This window comes from Rhinolophus sinicus, linkage group LG06 (assembly GCF_036562045.2).
Source record: "Rhinolophus sinicus isolate RSC01 linkage group LG06, ASM3656204v1, whole genome shotgun sequence".
NCBI classification, from domain to species: Eukaryota; Metazoa; Chordata; class Mammalia; order Chiroptera; family Rhinolophidae; genus Rhinolophus; species Rhinolophus sinicus.
The window spans coordinates 40,664,329-40,685,971 of NC_133756.1; the positions used below are offsets into that span (position 1 = coordinate 40,664,329).

The 21,643-nt window shown below is 35.0% G+C and overlaps 1 protein-coding gene across 1 annotated transcript in view; it reads left to right on the forward strand.

Moving 5' to 3' along the window:
- MSH4 (mutS homolog 4) overlaps positions 1 to 20,903 on the forward strand; it is an 83,094-nt gene extending 62,191 nt beyond the window's left edge. The window contains exons 15-20 of the mRNA XM_019743771.2: positions 732 to 932; positions 4,002 to 4,120; positions 5,445 to 5,573; positions 15,052 to 15,226; positions 16,598 to 16,686; positions 20,712 to 20,903. Of these exons, the coding sequence (XP_019599330.2) occupies positions 732 to 932; positions 4,002 to 4,120; positions 5,445 to 5,573; positions 15,052 to 15,226; positions 16,598 to 16,686; positions 20,712 to 20,903 (905 nt within the window). The remainder of the gene's footprint in view (positions 1 to 731; positions 933 to 4,001; positions 4,121 to 5,444; positions 5,574 to 15,051; positions 15,227 to 16,597; positions 16,687 to 20,711) is intronic.
- Positions 20,904 to 21,643: the final 740 nt, after the last annotated feature.

A 21,643-nucleotide genomic window follows, 5' to 3' on the forward strand; every position in this document is an offset into this window, starting at 1 on the left:
TTTATTTAAATAAACTAAATATATTTTTGGAATTTACTGCAGTCCAATTAACAATGGATCGTTGGCCCGCGGGCCGCAGTTTGGACACCCCTGATCTAGAGGAATGCAGCATTTTCGTTTTTACTTGTCCTCCCACCCTCTTCCTTCTCCCTTCACTTCAAGAATAATGCTAAAGACCTGGTCATCATTTATTTCTATAAATTAACAATATAATTTTTGTCTGTTTTCTCTATTCTCTGAGATTTCATTTTAGACAAAAGTTCTATAAGGGTTTGGATATAAAATTATTTTTATATTTGATTTTCTATATGCATACCTCATTTGAACAACTAAGTATGCTAAATTTGAAATAATGCTTAAGTTGGGGATTAAGTAATGTGCAATTTTGTGGTATCTGTAATTGATTGTTATTTTAAAACTATCATCAATGGCTAGTTGATTCTTCTTAATCTATACAAATCTGAAAATGTTATGAACTGTTTTGTAGCCTAAGACGACAGGGAACTAAATCCTAGACATTCCCTGGAAATGAATAAAAGTGATGGTATTCAGAGTGTGCCAATTATAATATAGAAGTATTTAGGCAGGGATAAGGGATGAAATAATACCTTAATGTTGTTCAAAATTGATCCTAGTAAAATCACTAAGGTATACATAGTATGTACACACCACAAAAATCTTTAAATATAAATATATTAACCTTTCAAAACCATTCTGTTTTTTCCCTTTAGTTCGGCCAGAGTTTACTGATACTTTAGCAATCAAACAGGGATGGCATCCCATTCTTGAAAAAATATCTGTGGAAAAACCTGTTGCCAACAATACCTATATTACAGAAGGGAGTAATTTTTTGATCATAACTGGACCTAATATGAGTGGGAAATCCACATATTTAAAACAGATTGCACTTTGTCAGATTATGGCCCAGATTGGTAAGTTATGGCTTACTTAGTAGTTACCAATTCTGCTCCCTGTTTGAAATGTTGTGTGCCTGATCTTTTAGATCCAGGTTAATTAAGAACCGTTTGGAGTAGATTTTCTTACCTTAAAGTATAGTAGTGTACTATACTTTTAGTACTAGATACTTAGTAGTGTCTAGTATGCAGACCATAACTTTTACGATTTGGTATTTATTTAGCTCCTTCTGATTTTGGTCTGATTGTACTAAAAATTTTGTAGAATATAGCAGAATTAGAGACTTCCTTCCTATCATTATTAATGTTGTATCAATTATTACTAAACTGAATTATCTAATTATCAAAAGCAAAATTGGTTGTGAGAAAATGTGAAATAAGTAGGATAAGCTGCTGCATTTAATAACCCATACTAAGATTTTTCTAAAATTACAACATTGGGTAGATAAACATTTCCCTTACTTAATTTAAGGGGTACCAATAACTTTTGCCCAGCAATTGATAGATTACACACACATGTGCATATACACGCATATAAATGGCTGTCAATGGCCCAACATTGTCACATATTTCTTAGTGTAGAGGCAACTTACCTCTTGTCTCTGAAAACTAGGTTTCTTTGAGGACTATATGAATCAGAGATGAGATGATTGGTCCTAATGCAGTAGTTCTGAACCAGGGATGATTTTGGTGCCCCCTTCCCCCTGGAATTTGGCAATAGCTGAAGACATTTTTGGTAGTCACACTGAGGGGAGTGTAGAGTCCCCTCAGAGGGGATGCTCTAAACATCCTACAATGCACAGGACAGCTCCCCTCCTCCCACCCCCACACAAACACAAGAAGGATGTATCCAGCCCAAGATGTTAGTAAGTGCTATGGTTGAGAAATCCTGGTGTGATGTAATGATTATAAAGGGAATACAGCAGTAACGATATTGGCACTACTGCGAAAGAAAACCAGAGTGAATGAATGGTAAATAGTTTATTGAGTTTATAGTTTTATTGGATTTAAAGGAGCATCTTAGTGAACTTCCCTTTCCTTATAAGTATACAGCTTCACATGTGACATATGCATAATCCTACTTCTGTTTGAATAGTTATAAGGAGCTCTGTCCTTTAAAAAACAGGCTATCCAATTGTTGGGTAGCACAAATTGTTTGAGCATTCATTATACAGAATTGAAATTTGACTTTCTATAACTTCTACTCATTAGTCCAATTCTTATTTTCTATACATCACAGATTGACCTAGTCTTTCATAATAGCCTTTCAAATATTTGAAGAAAATTATTCTACTTCTCTTGTCACTGTTCATCTTAAACCTCTTTCTATAATATTTCATATGATCTGATCATAAAGGGAACAGTAGGACTTTAAAGGCATGGAAGTCAAGAACATAAGCTTTGGAACTAGGCTTAGTTTCTCTAGTTACTAACTATGCGATCTTCGGCAAATTATTTAACCTCCTTTGTTTTCCTATCTGTAAGTGAAAATTACAATAGTACCTACTTCTAAGAATAGTTGTAAAGATTAAATGAGATAACGTGTATAAAATAATATGGACTTAAGGGGAGGGTGTGAGAAAGAAGGAGACTTTTCAGGCAGAGGTAAGAACATTTTCTAAAGCACAGAAGCAAAAAAATAGTATGGTATTCCCAAGGAACTATAAGTAGTCCAGAGACTTTGCAGTTCCTTTGCTTTGTAGAACAAAGAGTGCCTGGGAGTGGTGGCAGGTCATAGAACTGGAGAGATGGGCAGGAGTCACATCATGAAGGGCCTTAGTAACTTAATGAAGGAGATTGAATTTCATCCAGAAATATATATTTCTGGATTGAAATATATTCTGGAGCTATTGAAATTTAAGCAAGAGAATAGCATGATTGGATTTGACTTTTAGATATAGATCACTCTGGTTGATGTATGGTTAGATGAGAACCAGACCAGAAGCAAAACACCAACCAGGAGGCTTTTGTAATAATTTAGATAAAAAATGTTGAGAGCATTTTTGGTGGTTAAAAGACAGGAAAAAATATAAACATACATCATATATGCTATATTCTTTACTTCATATTTTTACATTTATTTTCCCATTTAATTCTTCTGCTAATCCTGTAAATTATATTAAAGAAATCTGCTCTCTAAGGTGGGATCATTATAATTACTATTACTAGTATTACTCTTACTTTTATTAGTGTTGTCCTGACTTTTGCTTTCTTTTCCTGTTAGTCCTTATTCCTTGGAAGTAGATCCTATTCTTCATCCTTACCTTTATTTTAAATCCTGAAATAATTTGGCTTTGTTTCTTTACTCTCATTATTTCACCATTTGTCTATATAGAGTTCTGTATACTTGCTACTTTCCCATTCAACTATTTGTGTATTTTTATTTTCTTATGATTTCAGAATGTCTTTTATATGCCATTCTATATAGAGGTAGTTGTATTAATCAGATAGATTTGTTTTCAAAAGATGAATATTTTAGGTTAGTTAGCCTGATAACTTCTCAGGCAGAAACAGTCTCATGGATGAAAATTCACATTTTTAAATTAAATGTCTTGCTTTCATTTGATTGTTATTTCTGTACATTTCTATTAACAGATTTTTCTAATATATTTTTCTATAGTGATTTTTATCAACTTTAGCTTCATAAGCATTTTTCTCAAATTTTCACACTTTAAATGTTATTTATCATCTATATTATTACAAAACTTTTTTAAACATGCACTAATCTTTAGTTTTTTTTCTGGTTAAAGTATTATCAAAATTTTTATCAAGTTTATAACAAATCTTTCTAATGTGCTTGAGTATATACTATCTTATTTGAACTTCCAAATAACTTTGTACAATAGGTAGGGCATGTGTTCCATGTCATCTATGAGAAAGATGAGACTGGGAGAATTGAAGTGCTGTCCAAGGTGATACAATAAATGACATAGCTGGGGCCATGTCTTCTAGCTCCATTCCAGTGATCTTTCTACCACATAATTGTTAGATAGGCTAGTAAATAATCTGAGTTGGTGGAAAGTGCAAAATATTACTACTTATATTTTATAAAAGTATTTCAGTTTACTTTGATCTTATATTTTACAGGATCATATGTTCCAGCAGAATATTCTTCATTTAGAATTGCTGAACAGATTTTTACAAGAATCAGCACTGATGATGATATTGAAACAAATTCATCAACATTTATGAAAGAAATGAAAGAGGTGCCCAAACTAAACTTTTCTTATGTTAAAAACATATTAAATTCTCCCACTAGTGGTCAATGATCATGTAAGAAAGTATTCTTAGACTAAAGCATGCAGATGTGCTTATACTCCTCTGCAAGAGCCAGAGGGCAGTCAAAGACAGGTTCCTACTTTCTGTCTTATGGGGAAATGGAAGCAAATGTTTCATTGAAAAATACAGTTTCAAAGAAAAAGCTAGTGTTATTGAATGATAAAAACATGCTTTCATGTTTTTGTATGGGATATATGAAGGACTTGTCAGAAAAAGACCTGTTCAGGACCATTTTGTATAGTATCTATTGTTCCTGTTAAGCTTGGTTTTAAAATAAAAGATTACTGTTAGAGGCTTTTAAAAATCATCCTATTCTGTGCTGTTATAGAGTTTTCACTTCCTGTAACAAAGTATGTATCATCACCTATTTCTTATCTGAGCAAATGTCAGGTAGGCTTGAATGGCTAAAGGGATTCAGTATAGCTCTTGGCCTATCTTTAATAAGTAGGAATTATTGGATCACTATACAATTGGCCAATTTTCTGTGGATAGAGGGAGAACAAGGTTATCATTTGCCCATGGTATATGACATTTTTATAATTATATAATATGTATTAAATATCTATGGGAGAATATAGCAATATACTAGGTGCTTGAGTAATATTTTTAAATAATCCTTGCTCTCAAGAAGCTTCGTCCCATAAGAAGGTAAAATAACCATGGAAGTTACTATCGTGTCGTAATAAAGGTAGAATTCTATTTTTTGAGAAAGAGGTTAATAGTCTTCAGTGGAGAAGTGCATATCTGTTAATTAAATTCTTGGTCTTTGTTCGGAGTGGATTTAAGTTTATTTGTTTAATCAGGAATCAGTGGACTTGGATGATATTTCCTATTTTTTTCTTTCCATCGCTATTGGATATAGAGAAGTTAAAATAAATATGAGGGATAGTTTTGAGTATTTTATGACAACAATTGATTAGTCATTTCTGGAGAAGAAAATAACCATCTTTATGTTTTCTTTAAACATTAATTCATTGCTTTGTTTCACTGTATTGAAAGCATCAATATTTTAGATAACGGTTATTTACTCTTTTGTGCTTATGTCTATTTTATGCACACATCAGCTATTCTATTGGAATTATGTCATGAGATTTTTAGAAAGGTAAATAATGTGGTAGTTTCTGCTCAGCTGGATTTCTCTATAAAAATATATTTCAAATAAACTAATAAAGAGACTAGATTTATTTTCTCATTTTTCTATGATAGTGACAGCTGTTTGGTTATAATGAATAATAAAATTATATTTTTCAGATAGCATATATTCTTCATAATGCTAATGACAAGTCACTTATATTAATTGATGAACTTGGCAGAGGTACTAATACAGAAGAAGGCATTGGCATTTGTTATGCTGTTTGTGAATATCTGCTGAGCTTAAAGGTATTCTCTATTTATTTTAAGCATCTTAATTTCAAATCTTTTATATTTATCATGATTGGATTTCCCAAGCACCTACAAATAGCTCTTTAAACAATTTTAGGTAATAAAAACATACACTATCATTCATATTTTTGTTACTTCATTTCTATTGAAAGTAGGAATGGTTAATATGGTAGTTATGATATAGACAAGGAAAGGAGGAAATCAAGAAATACAAATAATATTGAAACTAGTCAGTTAGCTTTAATTTAGCCAAATAAAATAGCAAAACATGAAAACATTTCCATAATAGTCTTCATGTATAATGACAGTGATTGGGGTGTCACAACATGAAGTGAAACTAGGCATCTGAAGTCACTTTATGGAAAGTCTATTTTACTTACCTAAGATTTGATTCCTTTAAGGAAAACTTTTTTTTCACATAAATGATGTAAAACAATGATTTTTTGCTGTATTATTAATTTGTGAAATATCTTTTAGATCATCAGGCAAAATATATACAGATATGAAAAAGTCAAATAAAAATATTTTCCCATATTTAGAGTACTTTAAAATATCCCTAAGATGAGATTAGTTACCTTAAGTGAGAGTCCATAATGATTCATTATATAGAATGAGAAAAATCTTATTTTATACTTAAAGAAAGGTATCTGATGAATCAAAGGTAACATAAATGGATAACATTAGTTTTTGTAACTCTGAGTCTGTATCAGTTGATCAGAATTTCTCATATAAAATGCATGTATTACAGGATTGAAAGCTAATTAGTATCTGTAATGGCTAACTTTATGTTAACTAGGCTATGGAGTATCCAGACATTCGGTCAAATAATATTCTGGGTGTTTCTGGAAGAGGTTAATATTTGAATTGGTAGAATGGGTATAGCAGATTGCCCTCCCTCTTGTGGGTGGGCCCTATTCAGTCAGTGAGTGGGGCCCAGTGAAAGCCTGAATAGGCCTGGGAGTAAGAGGACACTCCTTCTTCCTGCCTGCCTTTTATCTGGGACATCAGTTCTTTCCTGTCTTCAGACTCAAACTGAAATATTAGCTCTTTCTGCCTTGAGCCTGCCAGCATATGGCCTGGAACCACACCATTGGCTCTCCTGGTTCTCTGGCCACTGGACTTAGACTGGAGCTGCACCATCAGCTCTCCTGGGTCTCCATCTCGCTGACTGCGGAGCTGGGGACTTGTCAGTCCCCATAATCATGTGAGCCAATTCGTTATAATAAATTTCTCTCTCTCTCTCTCTCTCCCTCTCTCTCTCTCCACACACACACACACACACACACACACACACACACACACACACCCTATTAATTCTATTTCTCAGATTTACCAAAAGTCTAATACAGATTTTGGTATTGAGAGTAGTTCTAGAGGAACAGATATTTAAGGATGAGTGTTTTGAATTTGTTCTAGGGCTTTTGGAATTGATTGTCTAATATGATTAGATAAGATACTAATGACTATTTCCAGTAGTAAAGAAAGTACTGGTAGTCCATAGAATGACCTGGAAATAGAAATATGCAAAATATCACCATTGGATACTTTTAATCACCACTTCTAAGTAGGTGGGTGACTGTATATATGATACTTTCAAACATTTTGGCAAACTAATGAATATAATGAGATGGGTTGGTTTCTGCTAACATTGCTGGACAAGGTGGTGAAAGAGAAGGAAGAGCTCAGGAACTCAACTGCCTGCATAAATCCCTGCATAAATAACGTGAAAGCATCTATGTGTGCCCTCAAGGAGACTCATACCTCCTGTAATTGAAACTCAAAGCCAGAATCTCATCCTGTGACTGGCTGAATTACAATGCACTTGAACTCTCAGCCACATGCTAGCAATTCTTTTATTAAAGTGAAAGTATTGATTAGGAAGAAATAGGAACCTGAGAGTTAGAATGGGGTCATGTGGGAAAATCCTAATGAAGCTGGGAACATTGAGCCTCTAAATTCTGATGAGTCTTCTTTGCCAGTGGAAGAGGCCTCTCTACCCTCAGTGGGAGTGGCTTCTCTACCCTATCTGAGCCGGTTAGCTCTGCATTGCCTGAGGAAGCTGTAATGGCCTCCCTGATGCAGTTGCCCTGTAAGACCAGGCTGATTTTTGTAAGTATCTACCGGTTGCAAACCTTGCTTCTAGGCTTGTAATGAGACTTCAGCCCCAGCAGGCCCCTAGGTTGAGTTACAAAGTATGGCCCATGAGGAGGTACACTACATTTCCAAAAATCAACTTGAGTTTTCTAATTTATACAGATAAAAGTTTGGGGAACTGGATAGTAAGGAAATGGGATAATGATAGAAGGAACATGAAGTTAGATCAGACCAAATTTATTGATATGGACTTGCTAAGCAGAGATTTTGCATTTAATGTTGCAGCTTGAGATGTTTGGTTGGCTGGCTGAAATGTGAACTAAAGGCCATGGTGAGTGAGTTGCAAGTGTTGGACCTGCATTGGTTTAATGTAGAGGAAAGGACTCAAAGGCTTAAAAAGATTGAACGTTATTGTGGATTTGTCATTTAGGACCTACCCACGTGCTCTGGATTGGTCCAGAAGACATACCTTTCGCCATGACTGTGAGACAGAAATTCATGAGGAGAGCCCCAAGCATCCTTGAAGAGCTCTGTGGTTGCTGTTCTCTGTAGGCCAGACCTTCCAGTGGAAACTGCAGTCACTAATTGGGAAACCTAAATACAATGGGGATACTTGGATCTTGGGTGGCAGGAGCCAGTTGGTGGCACTCAACCATCAAAAGTAAGGTGGGCGTGGTTACCAAAAGAGACAGCAATCAGAACAGCAATCAGAATAATCTTAACTAGGGCCTACCTATGGCTTTAACTCGTTGATCATGGTGTCTCTAGAAATGAAATAGACAGGAAGCTTATTGAATTTTCACTTGATCTGCATAAGCACAAAAGTTTTGGGTCAAGTGAATAAAAATCTAGCCTGAATCATAAAAACAGAGGCACAGCCCCTCAACCAATTTCTAGACTTGAGTTTATAGTTACAGACTTAGAACTTCTTAAATGAAGAGGATGCCAGGTCCCTTTGCGGAAGGACTCTGGTACATTGCCAAAAATCTATTCTCTTAATCTTTCTCCCAGCCTTTTCTAAGGGGACCTACACCCTTGTACCAGGGTAACTGTGTATTGGGATAAAGGAAATAATCAGGCATTTCAAGGACCGGCTCTGAACTGACTCTAATTCCAGGAGACCAAAAACATCACTGTGGTTCACCCGTTAGTTCAGAGTAGGGTTTTATGGAAGTCAGGTGATCAATGGGGTTTTGGCTAGGTCTGTCTCACAGTGGACCCAGTAGGTTCCCAGCCTATCCTGTGGTTATTTCTCCAGTTCTAGAATGCATAATTGGGATGATTCAACTCAACAGCTGGCAGAATCCCCACATTGGTTCCCTGACCTGTGGAATGAGGACTATTATGGTAGGAAAGACCAAATGGAAGCCACTAGAATTGCTTCTACCCAGGAATGTAGTAAACCGGAAGCAATACTGCGTTCCTGGAGGGATTGCAGAGAGTAATGTCATCCATCATCAAGGACTTGAAAAACTCAGGAGTGGTGATTTCCACCAAATCCCATTTGACTCACCTATTTGGCCTGTGCAGAAAACAGATTGATCTTGGAGAATGACAATGAATCAGCGTAACCTTAACCAAGTGATGACTGCAATTGCAGCTGCTGTACCAGACGAAGTTTCAATTCTTGAGCAAAGTAACACATCCTGGTATGCAGCTAATTGATCTAGCCAATGCTTTTTTCTCTATACTTGTCAATAAAGACCACCAGAAGCAGTTTGCTTTTGACTGGCAGTGTCAGCAGTATACCTCCAACTTCTGGAGTATATCAGCTCTCTAATTCTATGGCATAATTTAGTTTGTAAGGATCTCGATCAGTTTACCTTCCACAAGATATTGCTCTGGGTCATTATGTTGATAACATTATGGTGACTGGATCTAGTAAGCAAGAAGTAGCACTACTATAGACTTATTGGTAAGATACTTTTTGTCAGATGGGGCTAATAAACCTGACAAAAGTACAGGGTCCTCTGCCTCAGTGAAATTTCTAGGAATCCAGTGTTGTGAGGTGTGTGGAGATATCCAAATGTGGAAGTGAAGCATAAGTTGTTACATTTGGCCCCTCCTAAAACCAAAAGGTAAAAGGCACAGAAGTCCTCTAGATTTTAGAGGCAGCGTAGTCCTCATTTGGATGTGTTACTCTGGCCCATTCACCAAGTGATCTGAAAACTTCTAGTCTTGAATGGAGCCCAGAACAAGAGAAGGTTCCACAACAGATTCAGCCATGCAAGCTGCTCTGTTACTTAGGCCACATGATCAAGCAGATCCAATAGGGTCAGTGGCAGATAGAGATGCTGTTGGGAACCTTGCGCAGGCCCTGGTAGGTGATTTAGAGCACAGGGCATTAGGATTTCAGAGTAAAGCCCTGCCATCCTCTGTGGATAACCTCTCCTTTTGAGGAACAGGTCTTGGGCTGCTACTGTGCCTTTGTAGAGACTGAACGGTTAACCATGGGCTACCAAGTTATCATGCAACCTGAGCTGCCCATCATGAACTAGGTGTTCTCTGACCTGCCAGCCATAGAGTTGGGTGTATGCAGCAGCACTCCATCATCAAGTGGAAGTGGTATACACATGCTCAGGCATGAGCAGGCCCTGAAGGTACAAGTAGGTTGCATGAAGAAATGGCCCAAATGTTCATGGTCCCCACTCCTGCTACACGACTTTCTCAGCCTGCACCTGTGGCCTCATGGAGAGTCCCCTATGATCAGTTGACAGAGGAAGAGAAGACTTGCCTGGTTTACAGATGGTTTTGCACAATATTCAGATGCCACTGGCAAGTAGACAGTGGCAGAACTGCAGCTCCTTTCTGGGACATCCCTGAAGGACAGTGGTGAAGGAAAGTTGTCTGAGTGGGCAGAACTTCAAGCAGTGTATCTGGTTGTTTGGAACAAGAAATGGCCAGATGTGTGATTATATACTGGTTTATGGGTTGATGGCCATGGTCAGGCTCAGATAGGACTTGGAAGGAACATGATTGGAAAATTGGTGACAAAGAAGTTTGGGAAAGAAGTGTGTGGATAAATCTCTCTGAATAGGCAAAAAAAATGTGAAGATGTTTGTGTTCCATATGAATACTCAACCAAAGTGTGGCTTCAGCAGACAAGGATTTTAGAATCAAGTGGATAGGATGAGCTGTTCTGTGGATATCAGTCAGCCTCTTTCCCCAGCCATCCCTGCCATAGCTCAATGGACTCATGAACAAAGTGGCCGTGGAGGCATGGATGGAGGTTCTATATGGGCTCAGCAACATAGATTTCTACTCACCATAGCTAGTTTGGCTACAGCGATCGCTAAGTGCCCAGTCTGCCAGCAGCAGAGACCAACACTGAGCCTCTGAGATGGAACCATTCCCCAGGGTGATCAGCCAGCTGCCTGGTGGCAAGTTGATTATATTGGACCACTTCCATCATGAATGGGGCAGTGATTTATTCTTATTGGACTAGATATATATTCTGGGTACAGATTTGCCGTCCTTGCACATATCGCTTCTACCAAAGATACCACCTGTGAACTTAATATTAGGTCGATGCAAAGGTAATTGTGGTTTAAAAAGTTAAAAATAATTGCAAAAACTGCAATTATTTTGCACCAACCTAATAGAATGCTTTATCTACCATTGTGGTATTCCAATAGAATTGCCCTGATTCAAGGAATTCACAGCAACTGAAAATTCCATGGTCCCGGGCTCATGGAATTCAGCAGTCTGATCAATGATCACGTTCCCCACCATCCTGAGGCAGCTGGCTTGATAGAATAGTGGAATGGGATTTTGAAGACTTAGTTACAGTGCCAGCTAAGTGGCAATATCTTGCAGGCCTGCAGCAAGGTGCTCCAGAAACCCTAGTATGCTCTGAGTCAGTGTCCAATATATGGTGCTCTTTCTGCCCTAGCCAGGAATCGTAGGCCTAGAAATCAAGAAGTGGAAATGGGAGTAGCACCACTCACTATTACCCCAAGAGACCCACTAGCAAAATGTTTGCTTCCTATTCTTGTGACTTGATGCTCTGCTGGCCTAGAGATCTTAGTTCAAAAGGGAGAAATGCCTCCACCAAGAGACACAACAATGATTCCTTTCAAGTGGAAGTTAATAGTGCCTGCTGGCCACTTTGGGTTTCTCATCCCTCTGAATTAACAGGTAAGAAGGAGAGTTACTGTGGTGGCTGTGGTGATTGATGCTGATATGGGGAAATTGTACTGCTACTGCACAGTGGAGGTGAGGAGGATGTCTGGAACACAGGAGATTCCTTAGGTATCTCTTAGTATTATCATGCCTTGTGATCATTGCAAATTATCTACAGTAACCCAATCCAGGCATGACTACTAACGGCTCAGAACCTTCAGTAATGAAATTTTGGGCTACCCCACTGAGTAAAGAACCATGACCAGTTGAGGTGCTTGCTGAAGTCAAGGGAATATGAAATGGATAGTGGAAGAAGAAAGTTACAAATACCAACTATGACCATGTGATCAGTTACAGATGCAGATTGTAATTGTCATGAGTAATGTGTGTGTGTGTGTGTGTGTGTGCGTGTGTGTGTATCTTTGTTTTCTTCCCTCTCTCATTTCCTTATCATGTAATATAACATGCATTGACTTTATATTATAGTTTAAGTATTGTTAGTTTTATATGATAGTATTGAAGTTGTAAGATATCAAGGAAAAGAGTAAACATCACTCAGGATTTTACATCCTCTTCTGGGAAAGGGACTAGTACTTTGTTGGTTATATATAGGATAGTTGTATCATGTCAGGCACAGTTATGACCTTGTCTTTATTTTGGAGATTAAGTATAGTTTTAAGAGGTGTGTATGGGTGCCAAATTGACAAGGGTTGATCTTGTGATGGTTAATCTTTTTCACTCTAAGAAGGGATTAGTACTATTTCCTTACTATCATCAATTATACAGATGGTGTTCAAATTTTAATTGTTTAGTAATTTTTTTAATAATTTTTTTGTTTGAATCAGATCTAGACAAGACTCGCACATTGTGATTGGTTAATATGACTTTTAAGTATCCTTTAAGTGAAAGATTTCCCCCTCTGCTTTTCTCTCTCTCTTTTTAAAAATTTATTTTTCAATTACAGTTGACAGACAATATTATTGTGATGGTTAATTTTATGTGTCAACTTGACTGTGCCATGGGGTTCCCAGACATTTGGTCAAACATTATTCTGGGTATATCTGTGAGGATGTTTCTGGATGAGATTAGTATTTGAATTGGTAGAATGAGTAAAGCAGATTGCCCTCCTTAATGTGGGTGGGCCCCACTCAATCAATTTTGAGTGTCAGTTGAAGGCCTGAAAAGAACAAAAGGGCTGACCTCCTGGAGTTAAGAGAGAATTACTCCTGCCTATGTTCCTTTGAACTGGGACTTGGTTCTTTCCTGCCTTCAGACTTGCACTGAAATGTCAGCTCTTTCTGGGTCTTGAGCCTGCCAGCCTTTAGACAGGGACTACACCATTAGCTCTCCTGGGTCTCTAGCTTGCTGACTGTAGGTCTTGGAATTTGTGAACCTCCATGATTGCATGAACCAGTTCTTTGAAATCAATCAATCAATAAATCAATAACTCTATATCTTTATGTATGAGTATACTTATACATGTATACACATATATAATAGGATATTCATGGGAGAACCCTGACTAATACAGTATCCATTTCTGTGGTATTCTGTAATAAATAGCTGAAAATCATGCTTTTAATAATACTTTTGAATATCTGTCTTACTTTGCATTGCTATAATACACTACCACAGACTGGATTCTAAACAACAGAAATTTATTTCTTACAATTCTGAAGGTTGAAAGTTCAAGATCAGGGTTCCAGTGTGATTTAGTTCAGGTGAGGACCCCCTTCCAGGTTGCAGTCTGCTGATTTCTCATTGTGTCCTCACAAAGCAGAGAAGGCAAAAGAGCTCTCTGGGGTCTCTTTTATAAGAGTACCAATCCCGTTCATGAAGGTTCCATCCTCATGACCTAATCACCTCCCACGTCCCAAAGGTCTCACCTCCTAATTCCATGGGGGCTATGATTTCAACATTTGAACTTGGGGGTGGGTGTGAATGTTATAAACCAACATTCAGTCCATAACAATATCCTTTTCTACTATAAATCAGTTAATAAAAATATAATTATTGCCGCTTACTTTTAAGGACTTTAAAGTTAGTTATTTTTCTAACCTAGTATCTTTAGTGCCTAGCACAAATCCTTGCAATATATAGGCCCTGAATAATTATTTGTTATATTGAATTAAGCTGAAATAGAGTTTACAGTTTACCATAATAGATTGGTTTTTGATATATAAATGTTGAAGACCTTATTTACATTATTTTATTGTGAACATGGTCCCTAGCTTCTAAACAGTTTATTAGGTTTCTAAATATTTTCCTGTTGCTGTATAAATTTGGTTTGTTTGATACTCCCTTTTAATTTGTTGAGTAGTTGGTTGAAATTTTTCATTTTTCTGTCATACACAAAACTATTCTTTCCCTTGCCAACCCCTCTTCCATAGTTGATAGACATTTGCCAATCAAATATATTCTTTTTAATCTTACTATTTTAATTTTTTACTAATCACCTATTTAGTTTCTTACTGGTAATATCTTAAAACATAATCAATTATTCAAATTTCCATCTGCTCTGGTAACTCTGGGCTGGAAACCATATGCCAGTCATAAGTCACTTGAACAACCTTCATCAAAATCACCTAAAGGACAGAGGGAAAATACAGGTTCCTGGGACCCATATTATGGCTACCGATTGAGAATTTGTGGGGGATAAGCATCAAGAATTTGCATCTTTAACAAGCTCCCCAGCAGATTACTAAAGTTTGAGAATCATTGTCCTAAACAATTTTCAATCTTTTTTTCCCTGTAAGTAACTAATCCAAATGCAGTGCAAATTTAAAACCTCTGCAAGTTCAGATACCTAAGACAATCCATTGATTCCATTTTTCAAAAACTACTTATGTGGAGGGAAGCTACTTTTAAAGTAGTTTTTTAAAAGTTGAGGGAAACGTTATGATTTTGTGGATTACTTCTCTAATAAACGATTACCTCAGTTAATAGCTTTATATCTGATAAACTTTATCTTTTCAATATCTTCAGACATTTTTGTGGAGTTCATTTTTGGATTTGTTCTCTTTCCCATAATGTAACATAAATGTGTATGTATAAACATAATAAACATGGCCTTCATTGAATATAAAATTTTAAAACATTTTAAAATGAATTGACCATGTTAGCCTCTAAGTTACCAGTTTCATTCCTACATTTCTGCCAAGCTACTTGAAAAACTAAACTAAATTTTATCTTTAAATAGTTAAAATAGAATTTTCTAGTTCATTTAAAAAGAATTGATATTCATTATTATGTATTCCAGGCATTTACATTGTTTGCCACACATTTTCTGGAACTCTGCCGTATAGATGTCCTGTATCCTAATGTAGAAAACATGCATTTTGAAGTTCAACATGTAAAGAACACCTCAAGAAATAAAGAAGCAATCTTGTATACCTACAAACTTTCTAAGGGACTCACAGAAGAAAAAAATTATGGTATTACACATAGAAATGATATCTATACACTGAAATACTATATATTCTCATAAGACACGCTTTATTTTCCCCTTTCCTTGGCTGTCAACCTAAGCAACTTTTTATTTCATTCTTTTGAGTGCTTATATGCTCTAAGACTGTATTTTCTATGTTAAACTCATATTTTAGGTATATTAAGCTTATTTTTAAACTTAAGTAACCAATAACTATGTAGAATTACAACACATGAAGGCCCCAGAATTATTACTTTCTATCCTTAGAAAAATATGATTTAGTTTATATTTGTAAGTTATATAATGAATTGAAAATGATGTATTTCTTATGCACCCTGTCAGTAACAGGGTTCTTTCTCTGTGTTCTCCAGATTCTGGGAATGCAATAATTAAATCTAAAGTCTTAAAATGGGGTGTATTACCAAACCATATGATATTCTAAACTTGATTAGATATTTTCTATCTAAATCATTATATGACATGTGAAATTTCACAGATCCAGAGAATTTTCAATTGATCTATACATATAAAGTTTCAAAAAGTATTTTATCTATAAATGCAATGCTTGTGAGAGGGTAAAAAACACTTCTTTTTTTTGCTATTTGAAATAGGAAATCAAATGGATAGCTTAATTTATATCAGATGTTTAATCTTTATAAGCCTCAATTTCATCTATTAAATGGGGATAATTTTCCATATATGTGTACTTGTGAAGATTAAATGAATTGTCAAATATGAACTGCCTAGTATAGTGCATAGCAATTAGTAACTTCTAAGTAAATGTTAGGGAACTTCTATTGCCTCTAAAGCAATAAATATGATAAATTATTAGCACACAGTAGAAAGCCTAAATGCATTTATACAGTAAAGCTCTGAGAACATGAGAGTATTAGTACTTTTAATTTTCATGAAGAGTAATCCTCTACCATTATGGCTTCTGAGAAATTCTTTCCTCATTGATCTGTTAGACAGAGGAATATTCAACTGTAGGTTTATCTCTGTGACTAAACATTTTCCTACCCTGCAAAACCAATCTATTCTTTGACCTTCTATTAACCAACAATAGTGGAATTTCAATGTTATCATTATTATTCACTTTCTAGTTACTTCTTTTTCTTTCCCTAACATATTGTCCTGCTATCTCAGAGGTATTTTGAGAGGTAATTGATCTAATTTGTCTAATATATCTTGGACAAGTAATTAAATATAATAATCGGTGAGTTGAACTTTGGAAAACTTAATTTTGAGAATTATTAAGTAGTTCAGAAATACCTGAGATAGGAACTTTAAATCTGTGAAGAAAATATTAATAATTGTTAGAAGAAACATAACAATACCAGCAATAAAAATATTGAAGCCCCATTGTTTATAATTTTAGGATTAAAAGCTGCAGAGGTGTCATCACTCCCACTATCAATTGTCTTGGATGCCAGGGAAATCACAACTCAAATTACAGGACAAATTTTGGTGAGAAACTTTTAGCAATAAGAATTGTTTATTGTTTTGCATATTCAAGAAAGTGCTTTCAGTGTACATATTTATTATGGCCTTGCATTTAAATATATTAATAATAATAATAAAAATTAGAAACCCAATTCCTAAATAAAGAAAACCCCCTTTATTTCTCAAAACTTTTTTGGTTTGGTCTATTGTAGCCTCTCCCAGTAAATCAACTAATAAAATATGAGACAAAAATTAACAGTTCAGTCCCTACAATATTTATTCCTACACAAACTATGATGAGAAAATAAATCTATATAAAGTAAGTATTAAAAATAAAAATCACTATGCACAATATTTTCATGTCTTTTTTATAGTTTTCAGAGTTCTTTTTTCTATTATATACAAGCCTCATAACTCTTCATGAAGCAGTTAGGTCTGTCTAATAAAAGATAAAAAATAAAGGTATTGTTTTTTGCTGAGGTCAGAGGTTAGGCAATTTGCTAGGAAGCAGTAGTTCCAACCCTGAGTTCACATCTGTTGACTCAAAATTTGGAAATGTGTTTGTTTCTTTATATTGTTTTAAGAATCCAGTGTGTTCAGTAAACTAAGCTAGGTACAGTATGAAATTTTCTTCAGTATTTAAGTTTCCTATGTCTTTCTTTCACCCTTTTCTAACCTACCTTCTATTTTTTATTGCATTCCTTCAGTCTTTTGAGCTCCTAAACTGTCTTTATGACTTTACTTGTCTAATTACTCCATTCATATCCCTTTATCAGTAATTTTGGCAGTTCTCTACTTCTGAAGAACCTCTCATTACCTAGTTGTTCAGATTTTATCTTACCAAATTCCAATTATGAACAACTTCTTCAATAGCCTTTTAAGCTTTGGCTTTCCCAATGATGCTCAAAATATACTCAAGACAGTATAATTTTATCCACTGCAAATTCATGTCTTCTAACTTTAGTTGAATATTTTACTGGATTTTTTTTCCTTCTCTTAAATTGATCTTTATGGTTTCTTTGTAGTAACTCTTTAAAAACATTTCTCCTCTTCCTAAGCCCTTCAATAATCTCATTTTCTACAGAAAATTCACCTTGTATACTTTTTGAGAGACTTGAGGTCATCTTGATGAGTCCTTGAACCTTCCCTGCTTCAAAATTCTATTTTGGAATTTCTATTTTTCACCTATTTATCTTCCCTCCTATCTGAGAAGAGATTACTTTTCAACCTATTTAAATTTAACTTTCCTACCTTCTTTCCAACTCCATTAAGATATTATTTCATCAGTTTCTTTTCTTCTCTTTGGATCCTTAGTGGGATTTTTTTCCCCACTGGCTTTTCTTTTTCTATGAATATGCTTAGATTTTCTCTCCAAGAAATGCTTTTTTTTTTTTAACTTCTCAAACTATATTTCTCTTCTTGTTACTGCCAACTTCTCAAGAGTAATCTGTACTTGCTTCTTTGATTTTCCTCTTGCAAACTGGATCTTCTTGTCATTGCTCTACTCCGTTTAAGGTTTCCTCTTAAATACCAAGTAATCAATCATAAAGTCTTAGGACCTTTCCCCACTTTTTTGCCCTGGTCTCTCTGTGACATTTGACACTATCCTTCTTCCCTTTCATAATTGTTCCCTGTCTTGGCAATTGCTGAATTGACCTCTCTGGATGTTTTCATTGTCCTACCTCTTTGATTATTCCTTCTTTCTTTTTTTCACCGGTGATTTTTCATTCCATTTACTAAATAGAAGTGTTCCTAAGATTTTGCCCTTGTTTGTTTAAAACTATATGTTCTTGATGATCTCATCCTTTCCTCAGCTTCCATTTTTATTTTTGACTTTGAATCTATATTATATTTTCTCCATGTCTTGAAACATTAATTTATGTTTTCACTTGTTAATAGGTCCAAAATTAAATTTATCATCTTGTGAAAAATCTTCTCATCTCTTCATTTTCAGATCTCCCAGTCACCCATCAGAGTCATCTATAAATCTGTCTTCTAATCACCTCTCATTAGGGATATGCAGTGGGTTCTCTCTATTCCAGTCCATCCGGGACACTTCTACCAGATCATCTCCTAATGTATACTTCTTATCATGTTTCCCTGCTCAGACACTTTCTGTTGTTTCATACCAAATAAAAGTCAAAGTTCTTAGCCTCATCTTAAAAGCCTTCTATGATAATTTCTCAAAATATAGTTTTAGGATTACCTACATTAGAATCACCTGAAATACTGGGTATCATCCTAGATTTTCAAGAGTCTCCTGTAGCTCAGGAATTCACATTTTTAACCAGTCTTCAGATAATTCTTTTTTAAAACGAAATTTACTGAGGCGACATTGGTTAATAACATTACATATGTTTTAAGTGTAGAATTTTATAATCATCTGTGCTCTCCACCCAAAGTCTAATCTTCCTCTATCACCATATATTTGACCCCTTTACCCTCTTCATCCTCCCCTCAACCCTTTTCCCCTCTAGTAACCACCGTTCTGTTGTCTGTGTCTATGAATTTATTTGTTTGTTTGTTTGTTTGTTTTCAGATGATTCTTAAACACACTGAAGTTTGTTTGCGACTACTTTATAATCTCCTTATGTTTACTACCCCAACCTTACGTATTACCCAGTTTAACTATATAACCTACATTTCTGCCACACTGCGTTACTTGTCATTTCATCATTTTGACCTGATTGTATGCCATGCTTTTTAATGTGTCTGCTCTAGCCTTTTCCTTCATGCAGAATGCCCTCCCTTCTTGGCTCTTCTGTCTATCAAGATTCATTCTAAATACTCCATCCTATGTAAGCTTTTCTTGACTTGAGCTGAAAGTGAGCACTTCTTCCTTCGAGCATTTTGTATTTCTTTTATGGGACTTATCATAATTACCTTAATCAGTTGCTTATACACATGTCTTTTGCATTGTAAGACTGATCTTGAGTTCCATTATCATGTCATGTAGACATTTTTATATCTCCCATAGATATAAACACAAAGTATGGGCCCTAGAATATGGATGATAATAGATATTTAATAACTGTTATTTAAGTAATAATCTGATAGTTGATCAATGTATTAAATAGATAAATGAGTGAATATATGATAATCTTATTCTACCTCATAAAATCATATTCATTTTTCCTATAGTGAAAGTAGAAAAAATATCTGGAATTGTTTTGCTATTGAGTTGAAGGGATTGTATTTCCTTTGGTGAAGGGAAACTCATTAATACTGTCCATGAACAGCTACCTAACATTGAAAATGCTGATCCCCTTGTCTAGCTCAGGCAAAGAAGTGAATGAAGAATTTTCCAGCTGAACTCCCAACCCTGAAGTACTATTCAAGGACTAAATATCTAACGGTCTTCCAAAATACTAGAAGATGCCCATTTTAAACATTATTTCTTGGGTATCTTTAAGTATAGTTTGTTAAGAATCGAGGCATAACTTCAAGTAGCTATTTATGTTGCTTATTTTTAAATTGTAATTTACCCCTCAGGCAATATTTCCTCTCTTAGGCTCTAGCAGTTTCTATGTATGATTTCTCTTGAGGGACAAGCAGTTTATTGATGTCCCATTCTTTCCACCAGTTTATCTGCTGGGGAATTAAAATAGGAGATAGTAGAGTGGTACTCTTGGGTGACATTTAAAATTATGAATACTGCATAGCAATGAGCAGTGCTGTTTTCTCATACCTTTTTAATGAGAAAGTGAACATAAGTAGAACATAACTCTGGTGGATTTTCTATTACTTTTTGGTATTGTGTTGAAGCATTTGACCTAGTTAGCAGATTTTTTTTCTCTGAAAGGTGATTTTCAAGGACATAGGGATCTGTCTTAAAGTCATAAATACGCATGAGAACTTTTATTCTCAAAAATAGTATTTCTTTATTTCTTATGGTATAGTCTTTGCTGGTTGGATGGAACTGACTTATCTGAAGAGATTAGTTAACCTTTGAGTTCTATATTTCTATTAAAAGAGAAAACTACCAAAATTTTAATATAAAAATCACAGTGGTCATATTTTAATTTTTATCTATATTTTTTCAATAACAGCAAAACCAAAGGAGTAACCCTGAGATGGAAAGACAGAGAGCTGTGTACCATCTAGCTACTAGGCTTGTTCAAACTGCTCGAAACTCTCGGTTGGATCCAGATAGTTTACGAACATATTTAAGTAATCTCAAAAAGAAGTACGAAGCAGATCTTTCCAGGGCTGAACAAGTTTCAGGAAATACTGAAGAATAATAACAATTTACATCTTATACTAATGAAATAATATATCTTTTTTTAAATAATATATCTTAATATGAGGAACCTATAATTCATTTCTTCCAAGAGCAAAAGAGAATACTATTTGATAAATTTTATATTTTAGTTGACGATTGTATTATATTAACCTCAGAATTATCATCTATATAGTCTGTATAAGAAAATATTTGTTATTATAACTTAATGAAAACTATTTAAAGGACTGATTTTTAAAAATAAGTCAGTATAATATGGCACTTTTTTTCCTTTATGAAAATTTATGTTATTAACTCTTAAATTTATTTATACTTAAAAGTTATGGTTTAAAATTTTATTGTCAATAGCTTAGTTAAGAAAAAGCAACTTTCTTTTTAGGTCTGGAAACTTATGTGAGTTTTTTACTCTATTCTGAAGCAATAATACTCTATGACTCAATAAATTTTTAAAGAATACCCTCTGACCCCCAAATTCTAACACTGGATGCTTCTGAAGTTAGTTAGAATGATATTGGGAATTTTAAACTATTCTTTTTTGACATTCAGTATAGTTCTAAAGGGTGAAAGTAAACAAATAGATATTTTGTAATGCAGAGAGTGTTTTCTGGAAGGGGGAGTTACCATCCTGGACCCTTTAGCCAGACATTCCATTTTCTACTCACCAACCTCTTTTCCAAGTTGTCATTTTTGGTCATCCTTTTCAGTTGAGTAACCAAGGCAGCAGAAAGATAATACTGATTC